Raw genomic sequence first — 26,916 nt, 5'->3', positions numbered from 1 at the left:
CTTCCCAAGTGATGAAGGAGTTTATCACTTTATCGAAAGGGTCATGAGCTTGCTCTCCTCTAGGGGCTGCAGTGCCATGGTTAGCGTGACTCACCCTCTACCCCTGGCACATCCTTAACTGGTGTATGCAGGAGCCACCAGCTTTGCTCATATAATGAATCAAAAGCATCAACTGCTTCTCCAGAAACCTGAAGATTGCCAGAGACCAGCCATGCAGACAGGGGCAGTGGTACCACTGGGAGGTGACTGCAGTGTTAAAAAACCAAACTCCTCTAGCCTTTTTGCCTGGAGGCTCTATAACCAGTCAAACAGCCCACAAGTAAAAATGGCATTTAACTATTACCAGCGATTGAGATTAGCCATACACAGAAGCCCTTCATTAGGGTTTCTTAGCTTTAACACTATTGACGCTTTGGGCCAGAAAATTCTTTGCTGCTGAGGGATGTCCTAGGCATTAAAGGTGTTTGGCAGCATCCCTGGCCTCGAGCACTGAATGACAGTAGCATTCCCTCCATGTGACAACCAAAACACCTCCAGATGTTGCCAATGTCCCAATTTGAGAACCACTGAGTTAGGCATATTCTCTCAATCCTTTCTTCCTCACCGCCCCTTTGTATAGGAGGAGTGTGAGGACAGTCACTGAATTTGCATTATGTATGACTTCCATTTGCTAAGGCACCGCTACAAATACAATGTGAAGTCCAATGAAGGAATCGGCCCTCCTCCCTACAGGAGCTGACAGCGGCCCATTCCATGCCAATGGTCCCTCAAGGGCTGCTAACCTTCTGCAACTTTTTGTCTTTTTGTTAAAAGGCAAGAGGACTACTGAACAGAGCCCCCCCCAACCCGTGGTTATTGGTGATAGTCACTGGTGGAGCACACCCTACAGAGAACATAAAACTGCCACATCAACATTAAGATTATATAAACAAATAGAAAGATATTATATTCCGTGCTCATGAACTGGAAGAATTTTATTAAAATGTCTATACTACCCAAATCAATCTACAGTTTTAATGTAATCACTATCAAATACCAACAATATTTTTCACAGAACTAGAATAATCCTAAAATTTGTATGGAACCGCAAAAGACCTTGAGTAACCAAACCAATCTTTAGAAAGAAGACCAAAGCTGAAGGTATTATAATTCCAGATTTCAGGATATGTTACAAAGCTATAGTAATCAAAACAGTATGGTATAGGCACAGAAACAGGCACATAGATCAATCAACCAGAATACAGAGTCCAGAAATAAACCCACAATTGTATGGTCAATTAATCTATGACAAAGGAGGCAAGAGTATTCAATGGGAAAAAGGATCTTCAACAAATAATGTTGGGAAAACTGGACAGTTACATGTAAAAGAGTGAAAGTGGACTACTTTCTTATACCAGACACAAAAATAAACTTAAAATGGATTAAAGACCTAAATGTTAGATGTGAATCATAAGAACCATAGAAAAGAGCACAGGTATTAATTTCTCTGACATGGACCATAATAACATTTTTCTAGATAGCTCCTGAAACAAGGAAAACAAAGGCAAAAATAAACTATTGGGACTACATCAAAATAAAAAGCCTGTGCACAGTGAAGGAAACAATAGACAAAACAAAAAGATGACCTACTGAATGGGAAAAGATATTTGCAAATGATATATCCAATAGGAGGTTCATATCCACAACATATAAGGAACTTCTACAACTCAATACAAAAAAAAAAACAAAAAAACCCACAAATAATTCAATTAAAAAATGGGCAGGAGACATCAACAGGCATTTCTCCAGAGAAAACATCCAGATTGCCACCAGACACATGAAAAGATGGTCAACCTCACTCATCATCAGGGAAATGCAAATCAAAACTACCATGAGACATCATCACCTCACACATGTCAGAATGGCTAAAATCACCAACACAAGAAACCACAAGGGTTGGTGAGGATGTGGAGGAAAAGGAACCTTCATGTACTGTTGGTGGGAATGCAAACTGGTGAAGCCACTGTGGAGAACACTATAGAGGTTCCTCAAAAAATTAAAAATAGAAATATAGTAATGATCCAGTATACCACTAATATGACTAACTGGGCATTTACTCTAAGAATAGGAAAACACTCATTCAAAAAGATATATGCACCTCTCTCTTTATTGTAGCATAATTTATAAGAGCCAAATTATGGAAGTAATCTAAGTGCTCATTAATAGACAAATGACTAAGAAAAATGTGTGTACACAAAGGAATATCCTATAGCTGTAAAAAAGGATAAAATCATGCCATTTGAGACAACATGGATGGAGCTAGAGAGTACTATGCTAAGTGAACTACATCAGACTGAAAAAGACAAATGCCTTATTAAAAAACAGCAGAATCAGACCATACATAAAATGAACACCTGCCATACAGAAGGGAGTGCGGGATGGGCAAAATAGGTGAAGAGGAGTGGGACACACAGGCTCAGTTATGAACAGAATAAATCACAGGAATACATGGCACAGCATAAAGAATACAGTCATCATTATGGTAATAGCGATGTAATGGGAGAGATGGTAATTACACTAGTGATGAACACAGCATAATGTATGAACTCGTCAAATTGCTAAGTCACACACATGAAACTAATGTAATATCGGGTGTCAACTCTATTAAAAGAATGTCAAAAAACAAGAAGGCATTCTTTTTCAGTTCCTAAAATATAGTCACCAATACGGGTGACCTACTATCTCTTGTTGATCACACCTATTAGAGAGTGACCTCTGTGACTATGACGTGGTACACATCAAAGGGAAGTCATGATGATAAGGTTGCTGACGTGACCACACCTACTAGAGAATGACCTCTGTGACTATAGGACATGGTACATCAAAGGGAAGTCATGATGATAAGGATGCTGACGTTCACTATCACAGCTACTACTCCGTACCACTGCCACCACTGCTGCCACTGACTGAGTTCTATGCACCAGCTGCTGTCCTCAGTATTCTCATGGATTACCTCATGTGGTCCTGCCAAGACAATATGAGGACTATATTATAGTTACCACCTCCATTTAATAAATTATAAACCACAACACTGAGAAGTGAAGAAATTTGCCCCGGATGATTGCAGATCAAGGATTCGATCTCAGTCAGGTTCCAGACCCAATGGCTCTTACCTACCATACCATACTGCCTCTTAAGAACCACTATGGACCTGCCAGCCAGCAAGCGTCTCAGACCTGCTGCTTCTGAACACACTTATCAGGGATTAACCTCTGGGCTTTTGCCATGTGTTTTTGTTAAATCCTATCCCAACCATCCTCATGACCCACTGATGCCTCTGTTCTGTGATCAACTCCAACACTAAAAATAATGAAGAGTCTGCATTTCCATATCTTCTGCCACAAAATGAAAATGGAATATAAAGCAATCAAGAACTCTGGACTCTCTAGGCACCTTACCTGGATAGGCATGTTTTCTCTCCCAGGGTGAAAGAAAAGTTCATTTTCAACAAGCAGCTGTTTGAGTCACTATTTCAAAACAGTTCGACAGAATATAATAAAACACACAAGGGCAAAAATGATGTCAAGCCCATCTTTGTGTCTTTACAAACTGGCACATCACAGCACTTGGTTACGTGTGTGTTACGTAAGTGAACAAATGAATGAATGAACCACCAAATAAATGGACTACAGTCTTCTCACCAATCAGGCTGAAGAAATTATACCTTTCTAGGTGATGAAACTATTTCTCACCTTTGCATTGTACAGTTAAACCTGCAAAACTGTATTTTATTACAATTTTAAATACCAGAACATTTTTGTGTTTTAGTCTTAATGATAATCCATTTATCCAATAAGACTGTACACTCAAAGATAATTTCTACAGAGCTTAATAAAGAAATTAGGGCAGAAATATTCCTCCAAATTCTAGTGTAACATTTTTATATTTATCATTGTGTTTTACAGTTATTATAGCAGTAAAATGTGTCCTCAGCAGGATTACAATTTTCAATTACTAACAGGCTTTTAAAATTTTGTTTGTGCTTCAAAGCCTTAACTATAAAAATTTAATCCCAACATTACTACCACAATTCTGTATTCCTAAAACTTACTGTACATGATAAAGATGAGATCAAAGCAATTGAAAACATTTATACTGTTCTTCTGGGGAAAGTTCACTTTGCTTTCTATCATGCTAGAGGTGCTTTGATCAGGGGCGAGATCGACAAAAATCTCAGAACAGGTGCCTTGACAGCTTCTGTAAATTTTCATTTCCAGAAAGCACGACTCCAGGGGGGTGAGGAGGGGCTGGAAGAGGCTGCCATATTCTGGAGCAGGAGAGCAGAGGAGATTTTACTGCCAGCTAGATGAGCCTCTAGAGCTGGAGCCCAAGGAGATGGGATTTCAGGAGAAACAGGGTCCTGCTGATATAAAAAGTCCGAGAGTCTATAAACCTGTTGGTTAAAACTGTGAGACAGAGCAGCAAACCCCGAATGGCCAGATTACACAGGCAATCAGTATTTGAGGAATGATCAAAAAAGGGGGTGCTTGGGGCTAATGCGAGCCCGCTCTGTTCCCCTGGGACATGCTTTCAAAGCAGTGGTTACCCAGCCGGCTGTCCTCCAGGCCACCTGCACCTGGCTCTGTCCTCAAGGCACTCCGTCGGAATCTATAGGACCCATGAGTCAAAGGCTCTGGGCACAACCACGATGGGCTATGTTTAAGGTGTGGCCGGCATGATTTGCTGGCACAGAACCAACTGTGCAATGAGCAAGGACTTACACCTGAACTGCAAAAATTATTTGCATCTGGGCTTGCTCCTACTCCAAGTCCCTCTTCACCACGGCTGCCCCAAGCGACAGAGCGCCAATAAAGGACGGCTTCACCCGCTGCTCGGTGGAAACCAGCAAAGACAGGGCGCTAATGAGAAAGGAAAGTGCTAATGAAAAAAGAATTAGCCCCAACCTCTCATTTCCAAAGACTGCCAGAATGTCAAGTTTCATCAGTTATATATTTTTAATTTCAAAGTGACCTTCCCACAGAAAGACAATACAGTTAGAGTAATAAGCAAAATCCAGTCCATTCATTATGTACAAGGACACTGTAGTGTTATTTATTATAGATAGGAACTGGACACTACCCAAATGCCCAACAAAAAGATTAAATTACACGTGCCCATCCATTCATAAGATAGAATAAATCACTAGATTGGAACTCGGGGAGGGCAGAGCAGGTGTCTTGTCATCTCTGTTGATCATCACTGGCTGCTAATATCAGGAGTTCACTGATTATTTATCCAATGGATGAGAAAAAAAAAGTGTATGACCATTAGAAATATCTAATTGCATGAGGAATTATAAAAAAAAAAGAGTCTAAAAAGCTGCATATGAAATATTCCATTTTAAAAAAATGAGCATATGTGCATGTATCTGCATTTTAAAAAAGGCCTGGAGGGAAATCAAAATTTATCTGGGTTTGAGAGTAAGGAGTATTTTACTTTTTATTCTTCTTTATTTCTAAGAGTACAAAAATGGGCGTAGCATCATCCTGGCCCTTGTGCCTTTTACTGACAGCACCTTCTCTCTTGTGCTCAATAGTTTGGAAATGGTGACTCAGACAGCTGCTTCCGTTGAAAATGAACTTCTTTCTCTCACGTTAGCAGAGAAAACGAGCCTACCCAGGTCAAGCAATGCGAGAGTCCAAGGTTTTTCACTGCCTTACAGTCTATATGCTCTCAATTTTATATATATTACTTAAATGCTATTTGGAAATGCATCCTGGGCAGTGAATTCCACCCTCACAAAGATACTGGCCCCAAGTACCTGATGTCAGGTAAGAAGACACACCCCGCCCCCAAACATCTCAGTGATAGGCCCTCACCGACTTCTTGCATTTGCATCCCTAAAGCCACCTAAAGTCACAATTGTGTTCTTCCCCCTGCAGCTGTCACAGGCAGGATACTGAATAACCACCTCAGAGAGAAAGGGCAGCTCAGATGCTCAGTATTACTGACTATTGTTCTCTCCTGGGTCAGGCTGCAAGGGCAGACTTCAGCTTTGACTCCGATGTGTTCCAGAGATGAATGTTATTCCTGAGGTGCTACAGAGGCTGTCGCTAGTATTTCAAGGCATTTTCTAGGCAGCAGAATGTGAGGTTAAAAAATCACATCTTGGCCTGTTGATGACATCCAGTGTGTTATGGAATCTGTAAATATCCAGAATGGAGCTCTTGGGCTGTTCTCTCGATTTTCCTGACACTCGGCCAGCTGCGTGGAATCAGAGTCCAGCATTTTAGTCCTTTTTACAGAACAGAAATGGATTCAGGCTCTGAGAGGTCTAGCCCATCGTCACGCAGGGTCCTGACCTAATTCTGGGCCCACATCCCCCGCACCACCACCCTCTGAGAAAAGGCAGCCCCCGCACACTACCCCTTCTCTCTTACCACCTATACCAGAAACAGTGCCCTCCAACAGTGCCCGTCTTCAGAGAGAAAGTGAGCTCACCAAACCCAGCTCAGCTCCCAGCCCACAAAGGAAAGCCTTCTCTTTTGAACAGGGCGGTGACAATCACATCTCCTGTTTCTAAAATGCCAAAGTCACTCTGTGGAGCTAACATACTTTTACAAAGGGACCCAGGGAAGAGCCAAACAGCATGTCCCTGGAGCCGAGGGCAGCAGTTCTCAACCCAGGCCAGTGTGGGGCCTTGCACCGGTGTTGCCAGGCCCAGGGAATTCCTGTGGACAAGCCTCACCTGTCCTTATCTAGGGGGACAGAGGCAAGCCTGCCTGCCTCCCTCTGGAGGAGAATTTCCTTCCTCTCAAGTCTTATCCCCTGTGAAGGACAGCTACATAATAAACATTCCTGAAGCCCTGTGTCCAAACGTATAAACAACATCCACTTTACATAAACAGTTTTGGTTCGGTGGTAACAGATGCAGGTGCATGTAGGCCAAGGCTGGTGATAACTCACAATAATGAATGTATTTCACTGATGTAGGTGCCTAAATAACCTCTGTAACATGTAATCCTTACAACCAGCCTATGAGGTGAATGATATTATTTTATCCTCTATTTTATAAAAGAGGAAGCAGGCTTTTAAAACTTCAGTTACCTGCCCAAGGTCACAGACCCAGCAAGGAACCCCACAGCTACATATAGACTCTCTAACGACCTTCCAGAATAAACGCTTGTTCCTGTGTCAGAATCATGAGCACAACAGCTACTTGGAGCCAGCCACCTGGACACACAGCCCATGGACAATCTCTTCTGGCTTCTCGTCTCACTAAAAACATTACTTACAAACTAGCCCCAGCTGGAACTGTCCCACACAGATAGCGTCAGGGCGAAGTGGCTGCTGCCGATCACTCCTTGCTCCTACTAAGTGCCAGGCAGGCGCTGAGCCCTGGGGTACAGTGGGGAACGAGAGACAAAAATCCCTGCTCTTGGGGCGCCTGGGTGGCTCAGTTGATTAAGCATCTGCCCTGGGCTCAGGTCATGATCCCAGGGTCCTGGGATTGAGACCCACTTCTCCCTCTCTCTCTGCTGCTCCCCTGCTTGTGCTCTCTCTCTCTCTCTGTCAAATAAATAAATAAAATCTTTTTTTTTTTTAAATCCCTGCTCTTTGGGGGCTCCAAGGGGGAAAGAGATGATGAACATATCCAATAAATATGTAATAAAAGGTGGTTTAAGTGCCGTGAACAGAGGTGATTTAAGTGTTGTAAGACTGAGAATGAAATCGTGAGAGAATGGAAGGAGAGGAGGAGCGAGCTATGGGGAGAGGATGCATGCAGGTGGGAGGAAGAGCAGAGGCAGAGACTGGGGCAGGGAAAGTGTCAGCCACCACCCAACAGCTGGTCCCAGAGGACAGCTGGGGTACCCAGACAGATGTGGGAAGGTCCACGGCTCTCGAAGGTGGCCACACTGGCATGCGCTCTGCCCAGGCCGTTCTGACAAGCCCCCAGGTGAGGCGAGCAACCCCACTTCAGGTTCCAGGACACCCTGAGCCCAAGAGCCACACCCCCTCATGCACATTCTCTCCTCAAGCCAGGACTTGAAGCAGCAACAAGGCAGGAAAGGACAGGCCTTGCTGACAAAGAAGAAGCTCCAATCCCTCCCAGGGACACACACTCTGTTCTCCCATCTACAGAGCCCCCGAGGCCCTCCTCAGACAGGCAGCCAGGCCTCACTGGGCGTGCTTGGGACTGGGCCTGACTGTGCAGGGGGGGGTTGATGGGGAAGGGGAAGGGGGAGGCACGGGGGAGGGGCGGCGGCACCACCACCACACATCCCTGGAAAAGTCCCAAGCCCAGAGAGGCCTGTTTTCGGTTCCAAACTTTCTAAAGCAGACAGTCCTTTCCTTAATCACACCAGCCGCATCCCTGTAGAGGAGCCATGGCCTCCTCACACACCAAACAGCCCAGCAACTTTTTTTTTCCCCCTCTACTGGTGTCACTCCAAAACAGTGTGTTTCCCTCAAGGGCAGAGAATTGCTGCTTTGGCAGTGCTGGTTTTCCACATCACCCCAGCCCTCCAAGAAAACAATACCCTGACCATATTTGTAGGAACAGAGGCAAAAAAAGAAGAAAGCAAATAAATGAATTTAAAAAAAAAAAAAAAAAACATTCACGGGCTTTTTGTTTTTTTTAAATCTCCAACCTAAGATTTTTTTTGGCTTCTCTTTCGTAGCAGGGATGGGATGAAACATGCGTACAAGCCCGTCTAACTCTCTAGACGTTACCTAGGTCTGCCACACAGAGCACGGGCCACCTTTTATAAGCTACGTCAGGCCACCAGACCACATCACGGTGGGGGTCTCCCTTCGGCTAATAAGCAGAACCCTAAATGATGTCAAGGCCTTAGAAATGGGCATCCTCAGGCCAACGAGGACCACCTGAAGCCCGACGGTTACTGCTCCTCTGCCCCTTGACCAGCAACCAAACATCCTAGCCTTCTTCTCCAGGGCCTACTGTACGCAAGCCTTGCCTCCTTAAGGAAATGGAGGAACTCCCTTCCTCTTAACCTCTGTTCCTCGGCCCAAGGGTTAACAGGAGATGTGAGGGCAGGGCCAAGGTCCCCAGACAGGGGCAGTCCAGGCTCACTCACACAACATCCATCCTCCTACTCCTCTCTCCACCTTCCATCACACTGAGATCCAGAGCCCAACGGCCACTGTATGCACTGCCCACCTTCTGCACTGCTCCTTGCCCACATTGTTGAGCCACAGCAACCTCTGTTCTGCCCCTAGTATGCACATGCAGGCCTTGGGCACAGGCCCTGCCTTCCACCTGGCATGCTCGGCCTCAACCGCCCTCTTCCCACCCTACCCGGCAGCTCCTCAATGTCACTGGGGCTAAGAGACACCTCCTTAGACAGGCTTTCCTTTGACCTCACTCCAAGCAACTCGTTATGCACTTTTTTTTTTTTTTTTAAACATCACACATCCTGACATCATTTTTCTTCCTGGGATTTATTACTCTCTGATGCTGTCTTGTTTATTATTTCTCCCTCCCAAAATGAACAGAGCCTCCATGAGAGCAGGGACCTGGTTTGTCTTTTTCTAGCTGGATGCACGAAGCCCAGACAGCACTGCCCCATACCTGCAGGGCACACAGACATTTCCCACAGTGCCAGGCTGGAGGGATAATAGCCCATGAAGCGGACAGTTGAGGTTCAAGAAGTCGAGGGAACCAGGACACAGGCGATAAGGCGGGGTAGGAGGTCAGGAGGGAAAACAGGATATGGGAGGGGGAAGGGGGGTAGCAGAAAAGCTGAAGACTTCCAGCTGCTTCAGCTTGAGCCCGGTCCCAGCATCCAGAGCAGCCAACAGGCAAGAAAGGTCACGGTTAATAAGGTGTGGACGGGCCACAAAGGGAGGCGGCCTCTCAACTGCCCAGAGAGCACAAGCAGACGAGGGCCAGGGCTGTAGATAAGAGGTAATCACTGGGCTTCAGAATCTGGGTCAGGCCATGAGAGACAGAGATCAATTCACCTCAGAAACAAGAACGCCATTGAGCCGGGTGAGTGACAGCATTCGTGACACGACGCCCGCGAAGTCGCCGACAGGCAGGGCCCGGCCGTGCAGGCCTGGGAGACGGCGGAGGCCTGGCTCCCCGCAAGCCTCTGCGCGGTGTCAGAGGAGCACCCCAACGCCCTCCACACCCCACCAGGGAATCCTCCGGCTGCCCCACACAGGCTGCCCGGGACATCTTCAGGCACCGCTTCTCAATTACCAAATCCCAAAAGAAGTTCAGAAGTCTCTGCGCAGATCAACGGAACCAGGACGGGGAGGAGCTGCTGCTTGAAAGTTCTCCTGTTGTTCGAGGACTAGTCAAACCAGTACCACCTGACACGCAGCACCTCGCTCACACCGCACAATCCCGTGGTGGGTGGTGCGGCGGGAACTGATATGCACCCCAACAGCCGTGTGTCACCCCTGGGGCCCGGGCCAGGCAGCCTGAATGCGGCAAGGCCGCACTGGCTGCTCTAAAGGCCAGGCTCCTCAGTGCTCGTCTCTTGACCTGCCACTGAGAAGCAGCATTTCCAGAGGACAGAGAAACACAACACCTGGAGGTGCAGCTTACACAAAGATGTCTTAGGGTGGACTCAAATGCAGGGGGCAGCCCAGGTGGCTCAGCGGTTTAGCGCCTCCTTCAGCCCAGGGCCTGATCCTGGAGACCTGGGATCGAGTCCCACATCAGGCTCCCTGCATGGAGCCTGCTTCTCCCTCTGCCTGTGTCTCTGTCTCTCTCATGAATAAATAAATAAAGTCTTTAAAAAAAAAAAAGTGGATTCAAATGCAGAGCTGATACCATGCAAAATCCCACAGAAAGAGCGCCCTACGGAGAGAGCAGGGATTGGCAAACGTTTTTGGTGAAGGACCAGACAGTAAACATTTTAGGCTTGACAAGTCCCTGTGGCAACGACTCAGCTCTTGCTGTTGTGGCACAAAAACAGCCGCAGACAACAGAGGGGCACCGACGGTTCCAAACACTTTATCGATGATAACAACAGGAGGCTCCGGCCCAAGGCGAGCTTGCTGCCCAGGCATTAGACCATGGGAGTCCTGCAAAACTGTTGAGTCAAGGAGGGATGTGACCTGATCCATGAGTATTTTAGACGGAATTTTTTTTTTTAAGATTTTATTTATTCATGAGAGACACACAGAAAGGAAGAGACAGAGGCAGAGGGAGAAGCAGGCTCCCTGCAGGGAGCCTGATGTGGGACTCGATTCCAGGACCCCGGGATCATGCCCTGAGTTCAACCACTGAGCCACCCAGGGCCCCTATTTTAGACTGAATTATGGGGACTTCTGAAAGATGGTGTCAGCATATTTTAGATGTCCTCTAAAATCCTGGTTTTAGCATGTTTCTCTGCTATTACAGTTGTTATAAACAACTGGAAGTGGTTTTGTTTCAATCAACGTTTATTTATACAAACTGACAGAGGTCTAAATTTGACCCACAGGTCACAGTTCGCTGAACCCTTCTGCTCTAGGACCTCAAGCCAGGGATTCTTTAAAAATCAGTAAAAATCTGGGCAGCCTGGGTGGCTCAATGGTTTAGCACCGCCTTCAGCCCAGGGCCTGATCCTGGAGACCCGGGATTGAATCCCACATCGGGCTCCCCGCGTGGGGCCTGCTTCTCCCTCTGCCTGTGACTCTGTCTCTCTCTCTGTGTCTCTCATGAATAAATAAAATCTTTAAAAAAAAATCGGTAAAAATCTGAAGTCAGGTACTATGATTCTTCAAATGCCTGCCCCCAGCTACAGAAGACATGCATGCATCATACTAAGAGCCTCTGATTATGCCAATATGTGGATGAGAGAAAGAAGATTTTTTTTTCTTTCTTTGATCTAATAATGGGACTGACTCAGAGAAGACACAAATACCAGCCATACAGGATCAGCTCTTTACTATCTTAGGGCAAGCATCTAGGCAGTGCTCTGTACATGGGCTGCATCTGTGGCAGAAAAAAAGATTGCAAACCAATGTCTCAGGCATCCTCATCCCCTCTGTGCCAGCCCAGATAAACCACTGAATATCCTGTGGTCTTTGCATCTCCTGATGTCAACCAACAGAGCAGCCTGGCTGCTGACATGCCTGCAACTGGTACTGATGGACTCCAGGGGAAGCATGCAATGTCAGAACAGCTCTCCAGCTTCCCATGACTGGCCCTGGACCACATCATCTCACTCGATCCCAGTTGCTGATGCCCAGAACCAAGAAATGGAGAAGGCCAGGCTGTCAAATTTTAAGTAACAAAAACTAGCTATCTGCTTGAGAATGTCTCTAAGAAGATGCTGTATTTGCTGTCTCACTCTTAGCTCAACAGTCCTCCAAGGTGGGGAGGGAGGCATGTCTGGACATATTTTTGATGGTCACCACTAGGGTGGTGCCACTGGCATCTAGTGGGTACAGACACCAGAGATACTGCTCAACATCCTATAGCTCGTGACCAGTCCCCACAACAGAGAATTGTCTAGCCCCAAATGCCAAGAGTTCCAATGTGACAAATCCTGTTTTAGTGGGATTTTGCCAAATGATGGTCCTGGGGCCTCCAGCACATAAGCTCGGTCCAATTAAATTCCACCAACTCAGCTCCAAAGACACTCTGATTGACATGCAGCGTTGATGAGATGCAAGAGAAAAACAGCAGTGTGTGTGACATCTGCCAACATTTTTCTTTGGTGTTTTTCAGAAAAAGAATAATGACTTTGCTAAGGGTCACCTGTACACAGGAGGAAGCTAGAACCCATTTTTGTAGTTTCTCCAAGCTCCACACTCCTATGTGCATAAGCATATAAGGTGGCCAGAATTCTATCAGACTACTCTGGAGTTCTGGTAACCTTTTACAATACACCGAGTCTGCAAGATTGAAAGCTACGACCATATCACTGCCCCTGGGGAAGTAGAAGAAGCCTACCCTAGGAGATGTTCAGCAGTAAACAAGACTCCAAACAACTAGGAAAATTTAAAGTCTATAAATTTACCATTTATGGGGTTTCTTCTTCCCCATGAAAAGGTTTGACAGACTGCGATCAATAGGAGGAAATTAGTAATGGATTACTCGCCTCTCCCCCAAAATATTTAACATGGGATGTACCGAACCAGAAACTTGAAAATGGCATCGATTTTATTTGTTATATTTACTTTTTGCACACAAGTGACACTAACAGTGACAGTTTGCGTTATTTATTCTTTCTGATGGTTTATCTATGATATTCAGGAAATATTATAGAAGACTGAAGCCAATGAGTAATTTTACATCCTCTGAAAATCTACCTAGCTGTTTTTCAGTGTGGGTTCTCAAAATGGAGTCTCTCATTTTGTAATCCATCAGATCACAAAAGGGGGCATTTATTTAGACAAGTTGAAAGCCAATGCCTACAGACACTGCCAAATCAAATAGATTAAAAGCAGACAGTGTGATCATTCCAACAGTAGGCAGTGAAAAAGAATTTCCACATTGTAGGCTAAAAGCAACCATTTTCAGGGCACCTGCATGGCTCTGTTGTTTAAACGTCTGACTCTTGGTTTCAGTTCAGGTCATGATCTCAGAGTCATTAGATCGAGTCCTGCCTTAGGCTCTGCGCTGGGCCTGAGGCCTGCTTAAGATTCTCTCCCTCCCTCCCCTCTGCTCCTTCCCCCAGTTCCACCTCTCTCTTTAAAAACAAAACAAAACAATCATTTTCTCCTTACCAAAAATATATGTATGAAATTTACAAGTAACCAAATTTCCTGGATCCTTTTGAAAAGAAAAAAATTATGTAAAATTAAGTATGATTTCCTGCGTTTGAACTCAAGCTTCAAACTGCTGCTCTGTACATTTTCAGGAAAATGCCATACACTGAATTCCATACACTTCAGAGCCCAGGATTGATGTGTCACAAAGGAGAGCTCCAACATTGTCCACCGCGGCCAATCCCATTCTTGCATCTCATTTATAGGATACCCCAGAGTCCCAAACCCTGTGGCCACTGAGGTCTCTGTTCAGTGACTAGATTTGTCAATGAGCAACAAGACAGGCCAGGCCATCTTCTGTGGATTAAGTCCACTCCTATGCTCGGTGATCACAGCAGAGCTGGGAGTTGGGTTCCCCATCACACGGTATCATCCAAATTTCATTTACAATCTTTGTTTGCTATTTGTGCGTCTATGCCTTTTAAAGTATTTTGCATATATATGTATATTTTTGCGTGTATATATAAAATACCACAAAGATATACACTGAGATGTTCATTATGGTTATTTTCTAGAGTGGATTTATATGTGATCTTCTTTATTCTTGGTTTTTTTTTTGTTGTTGTTGTTTTTTTTTTTTTTTGCACATTTAGGGCTTCCAGCTTTTTTTATATTAAGCATAACTTTTGCCAAAAGAAAAATAAGTAATATTCTGTATGCAATTTTTTTTTTCCCACTCAACCTCATTTCTAAAAGTTTTAGGTACCGACACAAAAAAACAACGTGTACAATAAGACTTCTTTCAAAGTCGGGGCAGTTAGAGATAAGGGCAAGAAACAAGAACAGTCAACTCTCAAGAAGCCAAAGATGAAAGCTGTTAGCCAGCACGAAAGCCCTAGTGTCCTACATGCTGGCTGGAGGGAGGCACACACTTGGCTTTGGGTTTCTCCCCACCCTCCTTACCTCACCCTGCCCACCCCCTACCCCCAAGTCCTCATTCCTCCCCACAGTCCTCCCCACCCTTCTTACCTCACCCCCACCCAATCTTAATTAAGTTTTGTTTAGGGAAAGAGAATGAGAATATTTTTCTACATTCCCTGATCCTACTCCCAGATGAGATCATGCAATCCAGACATGTGTTGAGGGAGAAGAGCTAGCTACGAACACAACCAACAGAGTGCTAACTGTGCTGCCGGCTGCTCGCAGTGCTGACCATCAGTCAGTATGCACAAGAACTCAGAGTGTCCCAAAGGGCATGGCTTTAGGTTTCTAGAAGGGTCCCTCTGTATGCAACTCGCTGCTGCAAAGGCAGTGGCAAGAGTTGCACTCTATCTGTGATAAAACTGAGGCGGCGAGCCTCTGGAGTCCTTTGGAGGCAGAGGCACACTGCACCAAGGAGCCCCAAGCCCTGGGAGCACAGCACTTACCGTAAGCTGTCATGACACCAGCGTATGGCCCATCCACCACATTCCGGTTCTCTTCCGCCAGTGCCTTGATGTACCTCTTGCTGAGATCCAGGATCTGCTCACGCAGCATGGAGCTGCTCTCGGGCTGAGTTCGCTGCTGGATGGTAAAATGCAGGAGCATCATGCCCCAGATAAAGCCAAAAGTCACGAGGAAAAAGCCCAGCTTCTGAGAGGACAGCTTCCACGGAGTAAAGAGAGCCATCGCTCTCTGGCAACTTCACCTGCCCTTGGCTCTTAAAACTCAGAAGGAAGACACAAGTTCATGATGCAGGCTGGGTCTGCGGGCTCACCGGTCTCACTCTGGCTCCTGCGTCAGCTGATTTCCTTTCCCCGTTTCCATTCTGCTGTGAAGAGAGGGGCAGGTTAGCAGAGTGGTCGTGGCAAAGCACAGGGAAACCCACCGGGAGCCATGTGTTCACTCCCAATAGCTCCAAAACGCGGACTTCCTTTTTTTCTTAATTTGCTGGTTCAATATCTTTATGTTATGATTCCAGATCTGTAAGCTGAGAGGGGAAATCTGGCTGGGCGACAAAGAGCTGCACAAATACAGAGGAGGAAATGCGTGTCTGACTATGTTAACAGGTGTAGCAGGGCTGTTCCAGTCTGGACCAAGTTCAAAACAGGAAGCTTGTTTTGCAAGGTGGGGAGGAGATGGAAGGATATTTCACCGAATGTCAGCAAAAACCCAAGTGGAGGGTGGAGTCATAGCACCACCGGGCACTTCTGGGCATCTGGAACTCGAGCTTACAAAGTCATGACTGTGTGCTCTGACAAGGATTCAAGCACACAACTGCAGAATGTGGGTGCCTCTGCAGGGGTCAGTAGACCAGGAAAGGGGAGCAAGCCCCCGTATTACGTAAGCATGGCCCGCTTGCATCAGCAGTGTCTGGAGAGAGATGAAGTGAAGCTCTCAGGGCCACCAGGTGGCCTCTCCCCTGGCACCAGAGCAGAGGCTATGCCAGGGGCACCCCCATGGTCTTCCTGTTCTAGCTACCACGAGTGAAAGAGGCACCTCACCACTCATTTGCACACTTCAGCACAGGAAATGTTGAGCACATGACAGCCTCCTTTCCTGTAGGGCTCTCACTTTCACTCACAACCATGGGGCAAAATGTGAGTTTAAAAGGCACGGTTTCGGGCAGCCCGGGTGGCTCAGTGGTTTAGCGCCTGACTTCGGCCCAGGGCATGATCCTGGAGTCCCGGGATCGAGTCCCACGTTGGGCTTCCTGCATGGAGTCTGCTTCTCCCTCTGCCTGTGTCTCTGTCTTTGTGTGTGTGTGTGTGTGTGTGTGTGTGTGTGTGTGTGTGTCTCATGAATAAATAAATTTAAAAATCTTAAAAAAATAAAAAATAAATAAAAATAAATAAAAGGCATGGTTTCAATACTCAACAGCCAGATCCTATTTGGTGTTGGATACCAAGCCCACAAGACTTTGCCAAGCAAGTCTTCCCAGAATAGGAGGCATGAAGCAGAGGTTGCAAATGGATTAGAAGGAGGCCAAACTCTCCAGCCCTTGAACCAGAGTCTTGGGCCCAAGAACTGAGCCAGCTTACAGACTGGCACCGTTTTCTAAGTGTGCCAAGGGAAAAGCTGAGCAATGATCTCCTATGCGGCACTAACTCAGGATGCATTCAGTGTGCATATGTTTCAATTCAAAGTATTCTTTGTAAACAGGTTAAGAAGGAATGAAGGGTGAGATTGTGGAGCAATCAGCTTCCAGAATCTGTAATGTGGCAGATCTGCATTGGTCATTCTGTTTTCCTCACCTATGAATGGTTATCAGTAGTTGGTAGGACCGCTCCTAATAAATGATAAATAAATTCTAGGTATGTCCCAGGCATTGTGATAAATGCTTTTTGTGCCCGCGCTCACTGAATTCTCAGGAGAGTCCTATACAGTCCGAACTACTATTGTCGTTCTGCTTTATAGATGAAAAACAAAGGCCCAGAGAGACTAACTTGCCCAAGGTCAACCAGCTATGTGGCAGAGGGACAATCTCGGGACAGCCTAGGACCCCATGCACTGCCTTCCCTCGCCACCCCTCTGTCCCCACTAGCCTGCTTATCTATGGCCAACATCTGCTTGTACATGTTTATTAAATGGCTGTCGGAAGTTGCAAAGAAGAAACTGTGATAGAAATCCTATGGAGCTCAAAGCCCTAAAACATTTACTTATTGGCCTTTAACAGAAAAAGATAACCAACTCCTTAGTTCTAGACCAGTGGCTCTTCAAAGCACGGTCCCGAACTCCACAGCAGCAGAAACACCAGTGGGACGTGCAGATTCTCAGGCCCCAGACCTACTTCATCAGCAACTTTGGGGGGAAAGGGGCAGCAACCTGTGTTTCAACAAGCCCTCCAGGCGCTTCTGAGGGCCACTCCACTCTGAGCGCCTCTAATCCAGGCAGATGGATGTCGTTACTCTGCCATACCCTGCACTAACCATACAGCAGGGCTCCGACTCCCTCTCGTAATACCGTGTCACTTAAATTCCTCGGTCCTGGCCACACCTTCCACACCTGCTGGTCAGCTACCACTGTAACCCTGCACATCCTTCTTCAGGGTCTCCTCGTGTTCACTCACGCTGCTTTCCCTATCTGGCTGGCCCTCTGCACAACACACCAATAAACCAAACCCAAGCCCCAGCTCCAGTCACACTGGCTTTAGACCGCTTTCCCTACTGTTCCAGCCTACGACATCCCTTGCCAGTTGGCAGTTTAAAACACTTGTCTGACTATATAGGTTGCTTGCCAGTTTCTGTATGGGATCCCACGACATCTTTTAAGGGACCCTCCCCCCACCACCATGTACATTCTCAGAGAAGGGCAGTGGCCGCAGGGGCACCTGATGACCAAGCAAGCTCATCCTCCAGGCTCTAGGGCACTGTATCCAGCCCTTCCAAATGAAGGCTGGCTGAGCAACACCTGCCCTTTTTATTTTTTAAAGGTTTTATTTGTTTATTCATGAGAGGCACACATGGAGAGGCAGAGACACAGGCAGAGAGAGGAGCAGGTTCCCTGGGTGGAGCCTAGTGTGGGACTCGATCCCAGGACCCCAGGATCATGCCCTGAGCCAAAGGCAGTGGCTCAACCCCTGAGCCACCCAGATGCCCCTGCCATCTTTCTTTCCTCCACTCACTCTATAACATATACTGAGTACTTGCTGCCATCGGGCCCTAGGGACTGAACAAACAACAAGATTGAGATCCCAGCCTCATGGGGCTGATGCTTCAAAGCCACTTCTCTTCACTGAGGGCTGCCCCAGGTCCTTAGGAAGCGTCTGTGCTTCCTGTTTGATAACCCACACCAGTGAGTCAACTGTACCAGAGGGCTAAAGGGATTTTCCCAAGGCAACTAAACTACACGCTATACTAAAAATGACAGTCATCTGGCAATTTGCTTTTGCTATTTTAGAGGAGGACCCCAAATGCATACAGGAATTATTACCTGTTAACTTTCAGACAGGGAACTCCACTCCACTTCATCAATGAACCCCCTGAAGAAGCTGCTCAAGGCTACAAAGCGAGGGCAAGGCCAAGTCCAAGAACGAGGCAAGGACCTCAGCAGAAGGTAGTGTGTTTCTCTGCCTTGGGGACAGTCAGAACCACCCAGGTGGCACATCTGAGCAGCAAAAAGATGGTTGAGAAACTCAGCCAACGTTAAATTGTACCAGCTCAAAGACATACAAATTTGGAGTGAAAAAATCCCTAATTCCAAGTTCAGAGAACAGTCCTGAGTACTGAGGGCCTGGATTTTAAGTAACCACAGAACTGCCAGGAATATTCTTTTCTCCAATGGAATCTACAGTATGAAATATCAGCAACTATCTCAGCATACCCCCAGCACACACAGAGAACTGAATTAAAACTCCTCAATCCTTACCAGCTCAGAATCTTAAAAAACTTATCAAAATCAGTACCTGGGAAACACCCCTAACTCCCACAGTAACAGGGCAGGGAGTGGGAGGGCAAGGGGACAGCAATCCTCACCAGACGGTGCCAGGGCCATGAAAGGACGTAATGATCATCAGCAGCGACGGTTGCAAAATTCATCAAGAGGCTGAATAGTCATGATCAAACAGCGGTGGGTCTGGCTAAGAATCTGCCTGCCTCCAGACGTCCTAACTTAGCTGGATCCTCTTGCAAAATGGAGCCAAAAGGCACAAAGACACAGTCTATCTCAGGCCCTGTTGCCAACCAGAAAAATGCCAGCCCAAGGCCACGACCCAGTCTGTGCTCCAGAAAGGAGTCTGCACCAAGTCTGTTTGCAATGAACTAAGCTTCTAGGTCCATCACTGCCACTAACCATCCTGATATGCACCTCCTCTACTCCCGTACTTCCTAAAAGAGCAGCATTCACTTCCTTCCTCCCCATTCACTCCACACAATAAAATCTGGCTTCCTCCTTTCCCGAAACCGATCGAAGATCTTTGGCACAGAAACGTGTCGGGTTCTCATTTAAAAAGTAAAAGCGTATGAAAACATGTGCAACATCATTAGCCATCAGGGAAATGCAAATTAAAACCACCATGAGATACTAGCTTATATCCACTAGGATGGTTACACTCAAAAAAGGGAGCTCAGAACAAGTGTTGGTGAGGATGTACAGAAATTGCAACCTTTGTAATATGGCGAGTGGAAATGTACAATATAGCTGTATGGAAAATAGGCTGGCGGTTCCTCAAATGGTTAACCACAGAGCTGCCATGTGACCCAGGCAACTCCACTCCTAAAATTCTCCCCAGAGAAATGAAAGTATATGCCCACACAAAAACTTGTACATAAATGTTCATAGCAACCTTGCTCATAATAAACTAAAACGACTCAAATGTCCATCAACTGACAAACAGATGAGAAAAACACATACAGTGGAATACTACTCAACCAATGAGATTAAGTTAGGTTCTGCGATGTTCCCTAAAAACATTCTGCAAAGTGAAAAAAGGCAGTCAGAAAAAAAAAAAAAAACCCTACATATTGTATCAGTTTATTTTTATGAAATGTCTAGAGGAGGCAAATCTAGAGACGCAGAAAGTACAACAGTCACTGTTCTGGGCTTGTGAAAATAGGGGAGTTGGGACGGGACTGCCCAGCATGCAGGATTTTGGGGGAATAACAAAAACGTTCCAGAATTAATTGTGATGGATGCACAATTGTGTAGATATGTTAAAAACACTGAATTATACACTTTATACGAGAGAATTACAGGATATATGAATCATAGCTCAATAAAGCTGTTACTGAAAAGAGAAAAAGGAGGGAAGCCTACCTCCAGAGTTGGGGGTATGAAGAGGAGTGGTATGTGGGGACAGGCAGATGAGCCTCACAGGCCACTGGAGCCCCAGCAAGGACCCACTTCTTCCCCTACAGTCCAGCCAAGGCCAGGTTGTGCCATCACTAAGGGCTGACCACAGGCCTCTGAAGTGATGGAAATTACATGGAAAAATCTGCCACTGGCTACCAGACATATGGCTGCTCTTGTGAGCCCCCCATTAACCTCACAGACCACCCCCCCTTCAAGGCAAGGTCTGCTTTGCCTGCTGGATGCCAAGTTTGCAAACCACTGGAGAACACACAGAACAATAGCCCAGTTCCAGTGGAGACAGAGGAAGCAAGTAGTGCCTGCAGGTGCCCATCGACATCCTTGGAGAGCACATTTCTTACATCAGGAGCGTTCTCTACAGATGATGAAGGAAGCTGGAAATGCCTGTCCCTTCAGGAGCAATGCCAGCCCCAACCACAGAGATGTGATCTTTCCCTAAGGCCCCGCAGAACCGCTCCTCAACACTGACATGGGTCAGCTGTGCTCGAACAGTCATCCACACACCTCTTCTGTCCTCGCTGTGCACCACGTGAAGCCCGTCCTATCCATCTGTAACTGGAGGCTCTTTGCCTAATTTTTGCCTCATCTTATGCAGTAACACTCAAGAAATCCTGAGTCAGCTCTGCTCTTCCACGTTGCCTTGGGAAATCCCACCCAGATCTCATAAATACACCCCACTTTCTGCACAGAGCCTCTCATGGCTCCCTAAACTGAAGACAGCTCCTCCTCCTTGGAACACTCACAGCAGTTTGTGCTTCTTCTGAAAGGCTTTTTACCTACTCTATGGGATAATCTTCCTTTTCATCTCTCCTATAGGGTTCGTAAGTCCCCCAAAGATGGAGAACGCCAGGAACGGTCACATCTTGCACACAGTGGATGGTCATGCAGTGTCTGCTAGATGGAAGGGCAGGATGGTGGAAATGAGATGAAGAAATACAAGTGAGCAATGATCTCCAAGACCTCCTCCTGCTGTAAACCACAGAGAAGAACCCTGACACTCCAAGTCTGTATTTGTCCCTTACCTGTCAGAAGTTTTCACCCTAAGATATTGTCATACAGTAGTGGAAAATCACTGTGCCCTTGAGTAAATGGGGTTCAACTACAGAGAATAAGGTAGTTAGGTATGAGAAGAAAAAGAAAAAAAAAAACTTCCTGACAAAAATCCCAGAGGGTGGGGCACCTGGGTGGCTCACTGGTTGAGTGTCTGCCTTCATTCAGTTCAGGGCATGATCCCCAGGTCCAGGATCAAGTCTCACATCAGGCTCCTTACAGGGAGCCTGCTTCTCTTCTGCCTATGTCTCTGCCTCTCTGTGTGTCTCTCATGAATGAAGAAAATCTAAAAAAAAAAAAAAAAAAAAAAAAAAAAAAAAAACCAAAGGGACAGTAATTGTGGGAATGAAAAGGTCTCTAAGACAAGCGATGTGAAGGGGAACAAGTGATGGTGGGTAGGTCCTTGGGGGAGGCTGCTGGTTTCATCGTTGGTTATCCAAGATGATCACAGGAAGACACCAGAAGGAATGGTGAGAAAGAACTGGAAAGTGTATCTGTTCCCAGGCCTGGAAATCTTGACTCTACAGCTTGCTCTACCCACTGGCACTGTGTGATCCCAGACAAGTCTTCCTGTCTCAGTTTCTGCATGTTTGAAATCGGGAAAGTTGTAGAAGCACAGAGCACTGTCAGACCTGGAGGAGTAGGGGTGAAGGATCCTACTTACTGGTTTCCAAACTGTGTTCTCAAAGGACTTCAGGGTTCCAGAGAGGTTTCTATCTCTGGGAATCCACAGATGCTTTCATTGAAATTTTATGTTTCTCTACTTAAAATATGTTCTTTAAAAAAATCTGCTAGGGGGATGCCTGGGTGACTCAGTGACTGAGCGTCTACCTTTGGCTCAGGGTGTGATCCTGGGGTCCCAGGATTGAGTCCCGCATCGGGCTCCCCACGGAGAGCCTGCTTCTCCCTCTGCCTATGTCTCTACCTCTCTCTGTGTGTCTCTCGTGAATAAATAAAATCCTTAAAAAAAATCCATTAGAAAAATTTTTACACTGTAGAGGTTCAGAACAAAACTTCCCTAGCTACCTCTGTAAGTGTGGAGTTTGAACTTGGAATCTCTGTTATCTGGTCAGGATACTGACGTTCGGCAGTAGTCTCATTTGCTTATTTGCTCCATAAAATTCAGTGCCACGTATCTACTCATAAAAAACTATATGACAGAGAACTGATACCCTAATTAAATGCTAGATGAGGGTCAGTTGTAAAATGTAAGTTTCAGAGCCTTCTTGTTGGACTTGTAAGCAGTAACCAGAATCTTTAGATAATGTTAATAATTTAATTCTGAAACAATTTCCTACTACTTCTCCATTTGTATGAAGAGTAATGTCGAGTGTCTGGGGAATTGTCTTTTAAGCTTAGACTATAGTTCTAATGTCAGGTCCCACCAACCACCAGGGGTTTGGTAAAATCAAAGATAGGAAGAAAAATACACATTTATGGCATTACTGGTCTTAAGGAAGAGAGAGAGTCTGGGGGGACATTATTGCTCTAACTAGGGAGGTCTCGTGTTATTAAAAAGACAAGTGGGGGAAGATGGAAGGAAAAGCAAAGCCAATTTTTCTTTCAAAGTAGGTCCAAAGTCCTGGGAAGTTGCTCTGAGGTTGTTCACTCCCTAGAAGGGCCCGGACACACAGGCCCAGTACCACCATCCTGAAACCAGTTGTAGGGCCCACTCAGCAGCAGCAGCCCCCAGTGTGAAGTAGGAATCCTTGACAGCTGTGATAACCACTGAGCTCACCAACACCCCATCCTAGGGAGAAGAGGAGCTCAGGAACCAGCCAAGGTGCTGGTTCAAACAGGTGCAAACAGGAGGAGTCCTTCTTCCCCACTTTCGTGACTTGGTCCTCGGACACATTCTAGTACTTTTCTTTATAAATAGGAAAAACGCATTCTCAATGAAAACAGCCTGCTCCCCTTAGACCCGGCTCAACAAGTCTTATTTTGAGTCACTAACTGAAAAATACCCACTGCAACAACACGCCTTTAGGATACTAGGGGAAGATTTTTCAATGTCTGGTTTTGTGTTTTGTTTTGTTTTGCTTTTGATGTCTGGGTTTTTAATGGCCCAGTCCCTTCGACATTTCAAGTGATCAAACCAAGATAGGCCTCTGCCCAGAGTTTTCTTTTTTTTTTTTTTTTTTTTAAAGATTTTATTTATTTATTCATGATAGTCACACAGAGAGAGACAGAGAGGCAGAGACACAGGCAGAGGGAGAAGCAGGCTCCATGCACCGGGAGCCCGATGTGGGATTCGATCCCGGGTCTCCAGGATCACGCCCCGGGCCAAAGGCAGGCGCCAAACCGCTGCGCCACCCAGGGATCCCTCTGCCCAGAGTTTTCATTTATTATGCTCCACCTGCATTCCTAGTGTGGGCAGGGAAAGGAAAGAAATCCAACCCCACCCATCTGAAGTGGGTATATGCCTCGCAGTTACACGGCCGTGGAGCACAGTTCAGCACTCCACAGCTGGCATCAACGGCAAATACTTTCACATACAGTAACAAGGCTAATGACTCTGTGTCCAGAACAGGCTCTCCCTGCTGCAGGCCCCCCACCAGCCGCCCCAACTCCCACTCCCAACCGTCCTCTGGCCATCACCGCATATAGCCATCCCCACCAGAGGGCGCCGCGGGGAAGGGAAACAGCTGGAAACAAACACTTGATCTCACACCAGGGAGCCTCTAGGGCTGCACAACACTGACAGGTGGACCAAGCTGGCAGCAGGACAGGGGAGTGAGAGAGCAAACTGTCGCCACTCGGTCAGGGAAGATCTTCCCAGGTTCTGTGAGTTTCATTCACCAAGCCCGTAGGTTATTCACGTTTGACAGAATTTCCCATCTGCAAAATATGAAACCACAGCAACTCCAAGAATTCTGAAAACATCTATCACACCAAAGCCCAAAGCGTAACTCCCTGAATAATGAAATAAGATTCTTTGATCCAGGGATTTCTCAATCCTTGGCATAGCTGACATCTGGGGCCAGATAATTGTCACAAGGCGCTGTCCCGCACAGTGTAGGATGTTCTCTGAACTTCCGCCACTAGGTGCCATTAGAACCCTCCACTCCCAACTGTGACAATAAAAAAAAATTTTTTTAATTAAAAAAAAAAAAAAAAAAAAGGCATCTCCTGACATTGCCAAATGTTCCCTAGAGGTAAAAAGCACCCTGGTTAAGAACCACTGCCTTAACCAATTAACTCTACTCTACTCAGTAGGAAAAGACTCAAGAGAAGGTCAGCCTAGAGGACTCGGTTGCACAGCAAGAAGGAAATGCAGGCATCAGCACCAGCCCTGAAGACAGCAGGCACAGACCCTGTGCTAAGGCTGAAGATCGCAGGGAGAAGGGAGGGGGGCTGATTCCTGGTGCTGCCCCAAGCTCACTGACAGAGGAGCCTCATTTTCTTTCACATCCTTCAGCGCCAACACTTTCTTGGCACCGGCTGAGAAGCTCATTCCTAGGCTGGCTGTGCCTCCATTTACTAATTAGTATATGGCATTGGGGCTCTGCTCCACAAAGATCCTCGTCTATAAATTAACAGGCACAGGAAGAAGTCTTTGAGAGGACAAAAACTGGACGACACTACCACCAGCCTTTAAAAACAGCAGGATTGTATCTGGCTTCCAGCCCAAGAAACCAGGAACACACATTATGACAGGTCGATAATGACTATGAAGAAAGAAAGGAATGGTCTGTGAAAAGATCACAGTGTGTAAATTTGTTAGGTAGGTCTCCTCAATGTTGAAAGAAAAAGCTCAAAAGACTCACTTTCGCTCAAAGCCAAAGGACAGTAAAGCTACAACAGATTTTTATGGTAAATGCACAATAAACTTTTTTCTCTGAGAATCAGACTTCAGGCAACTTCCTGTATCTAGAAAACACCCATGAATGACAACAGGCCCAAAATGGCACCAGTAATTAAAAAAAAAAAAAAAAGTCAAAAATACCATCAAACTCATTTTCAAACAGTGGGGCAAGGCCCTCAAGATCAAAGTTCATTCAGGAAATGCTCCCTGAACCCTAGAAACCAATCACCCTACCCCAGGACCCCTTGTTCTCCAGCCGGAGGGACACAGGCTGGGTGCTGGCCTACCCATGAGTGTTCCAGTGGCACTATCTGCAGAAATGGGATGGCCCTCCAAGCACTGGATTTGATAAAGACCACCAGCTTCCACTTTTTTGTTTTTTAAACAAGCTGATGAGAAGGTACAAACACACACAATCTGAAGTGACCAATCATATCCAATTTAAATCTTATAATGAATTTCCCATTACTTCTAAAATGGGGCTACAGGAAATCCACATGGAGCACAGAACCCCAAGCTTTGGCAGAACCAGGTCATAAATGCTCCAGGACTGGATTTTCTTAGCTAAAACCTCAACCATCAGATGCTAGCTGGTAAGCTGCTTTGTCCCCCGATTATTAAACCAAGGTCAACTCTCCTAAATACCACAACTATGCTGGGTCAACCTGACAGCAGCCTGGTCGTAAACCCTCAGATTATACAAATGGTGGATTAATTCAAACTAAAACGAAGCATCTCAGGAGAGTTACCTGCCCTCCAAGTTAAAGATTGCCTCAACCAGAGAATCTCAATCCTGATTCACTTTGTGATCACGTGGGTTCCTTTTTAGAAAATACAGATGCCCAGGTCTCACCCCCAAAGATTATGATTCACTCTGTCTCAGATGTGGCCTAAGCAGGGCTATTATTTTTAAGTTGCCTCGATCATTTTAATGCCCAGCCAGACATGAGAGCTATTATATCCTTGGAAAGATGCTCCTTTTATCAACTCTGTGGTTCCTATCCAGTGGGACCCAAAACATGATCTATCCCAGTATTTTCAAAAATAAACTCTCTGCCCTCTACAAATGCAGATCCACTAGCTTACTATACAGTCCTCTGCAAGGCACACTGGTTTTTCTCCTTAAAGAACTACAAACTGGTCCTCCCAGGCCAAAGAACAAGGAACCCTGCCCAAGAAGGCGGCCTTTTAGGAAGAGCTACTTCACTACAGAGCCTGGTTAGATCACCACCAGACCATGGAAAGACTTACAGAGAATAATACTGGACTCTTAGGGCTTTTATTAACCTCTCCTTGCCCTTCACCTCCAAAGATGAGAAATTATTTGAGTCTCTTCTACTGGCCTCAGTGCCTACCAGAGCTTCTACTCATCAGCACCTCTACTCATCAGCACCTTGCTACTCAAAATCTGGTCTGTGGATGACTGTACCTAAAAATGCAAAATCTGAGGCCCAGTCCTAGACTGAACAAATCAGAACTGGTGTTCCTAACAAGATTTCCAGGTATTTGTTGGCACTTTAAAGCCTAGCATGCATGCTCTTCAACCTTATCTGCGATAGTAAGAATGGGGGCAAATCAGACATGAATTTTCAGTGGGGATGATAGAGACTATGGCACGATTT

At 46.0% G+C, this 26,916-nt stretch overlaps 1 protein-coding gene across 7 annotated transcripts in view; it reads right to left on the bottom strand.

The window, feature by feature from the left end:
- MGAT5 (alpha-1,6-mannosylglycoprotein 6-beta-N-acetylglucosaminyltransferase) overlaps window positions 1-26,916 on the bottom strand; it is a 339,366-nt gene that overhangs the window by 203,261 nt on the left and 109,189 nt on the right. For 4 of the 7 annotated variants that reach the window (XM_049097328.1, XM_049097326.1, XM_025430260.3 and 1 more), the window contains one exon: window positions 15,081-15,463. In XM_049097328.1, the coding sequence (XP_048953285.1) occupies window positions 15,081-15,321 (241 nt within the window). In that variant the 5' untranslated portion in view covers window positions 15,322-15,463. The remainder of the gene's footprint in view (window positions 1-15,080; window positions 15,464-26,916) is intronic. The other 3 variants (XM_049097329.1, XM_049097327.1, XM_035702364.2) reach the window with 1 other exon arrangement.

This window comes from Canis lupus, chromosome 19 (genome assembly GCF_003254725.2).
Source record: "Canis lupus dingo isolate Sandy chromosome 19, ASM325472v2, whole genome shotgun sequence".
Classification (NCBI taxonomy): domain Eukaryota; kingdom Metazoa; phylum Chordata; class Mammalia; order Carnivora; family Canidae; genus Canis; species Canis lupus.
This window is presented reverse-complemented; position numbering and strand designations above follow the sequence as displayed.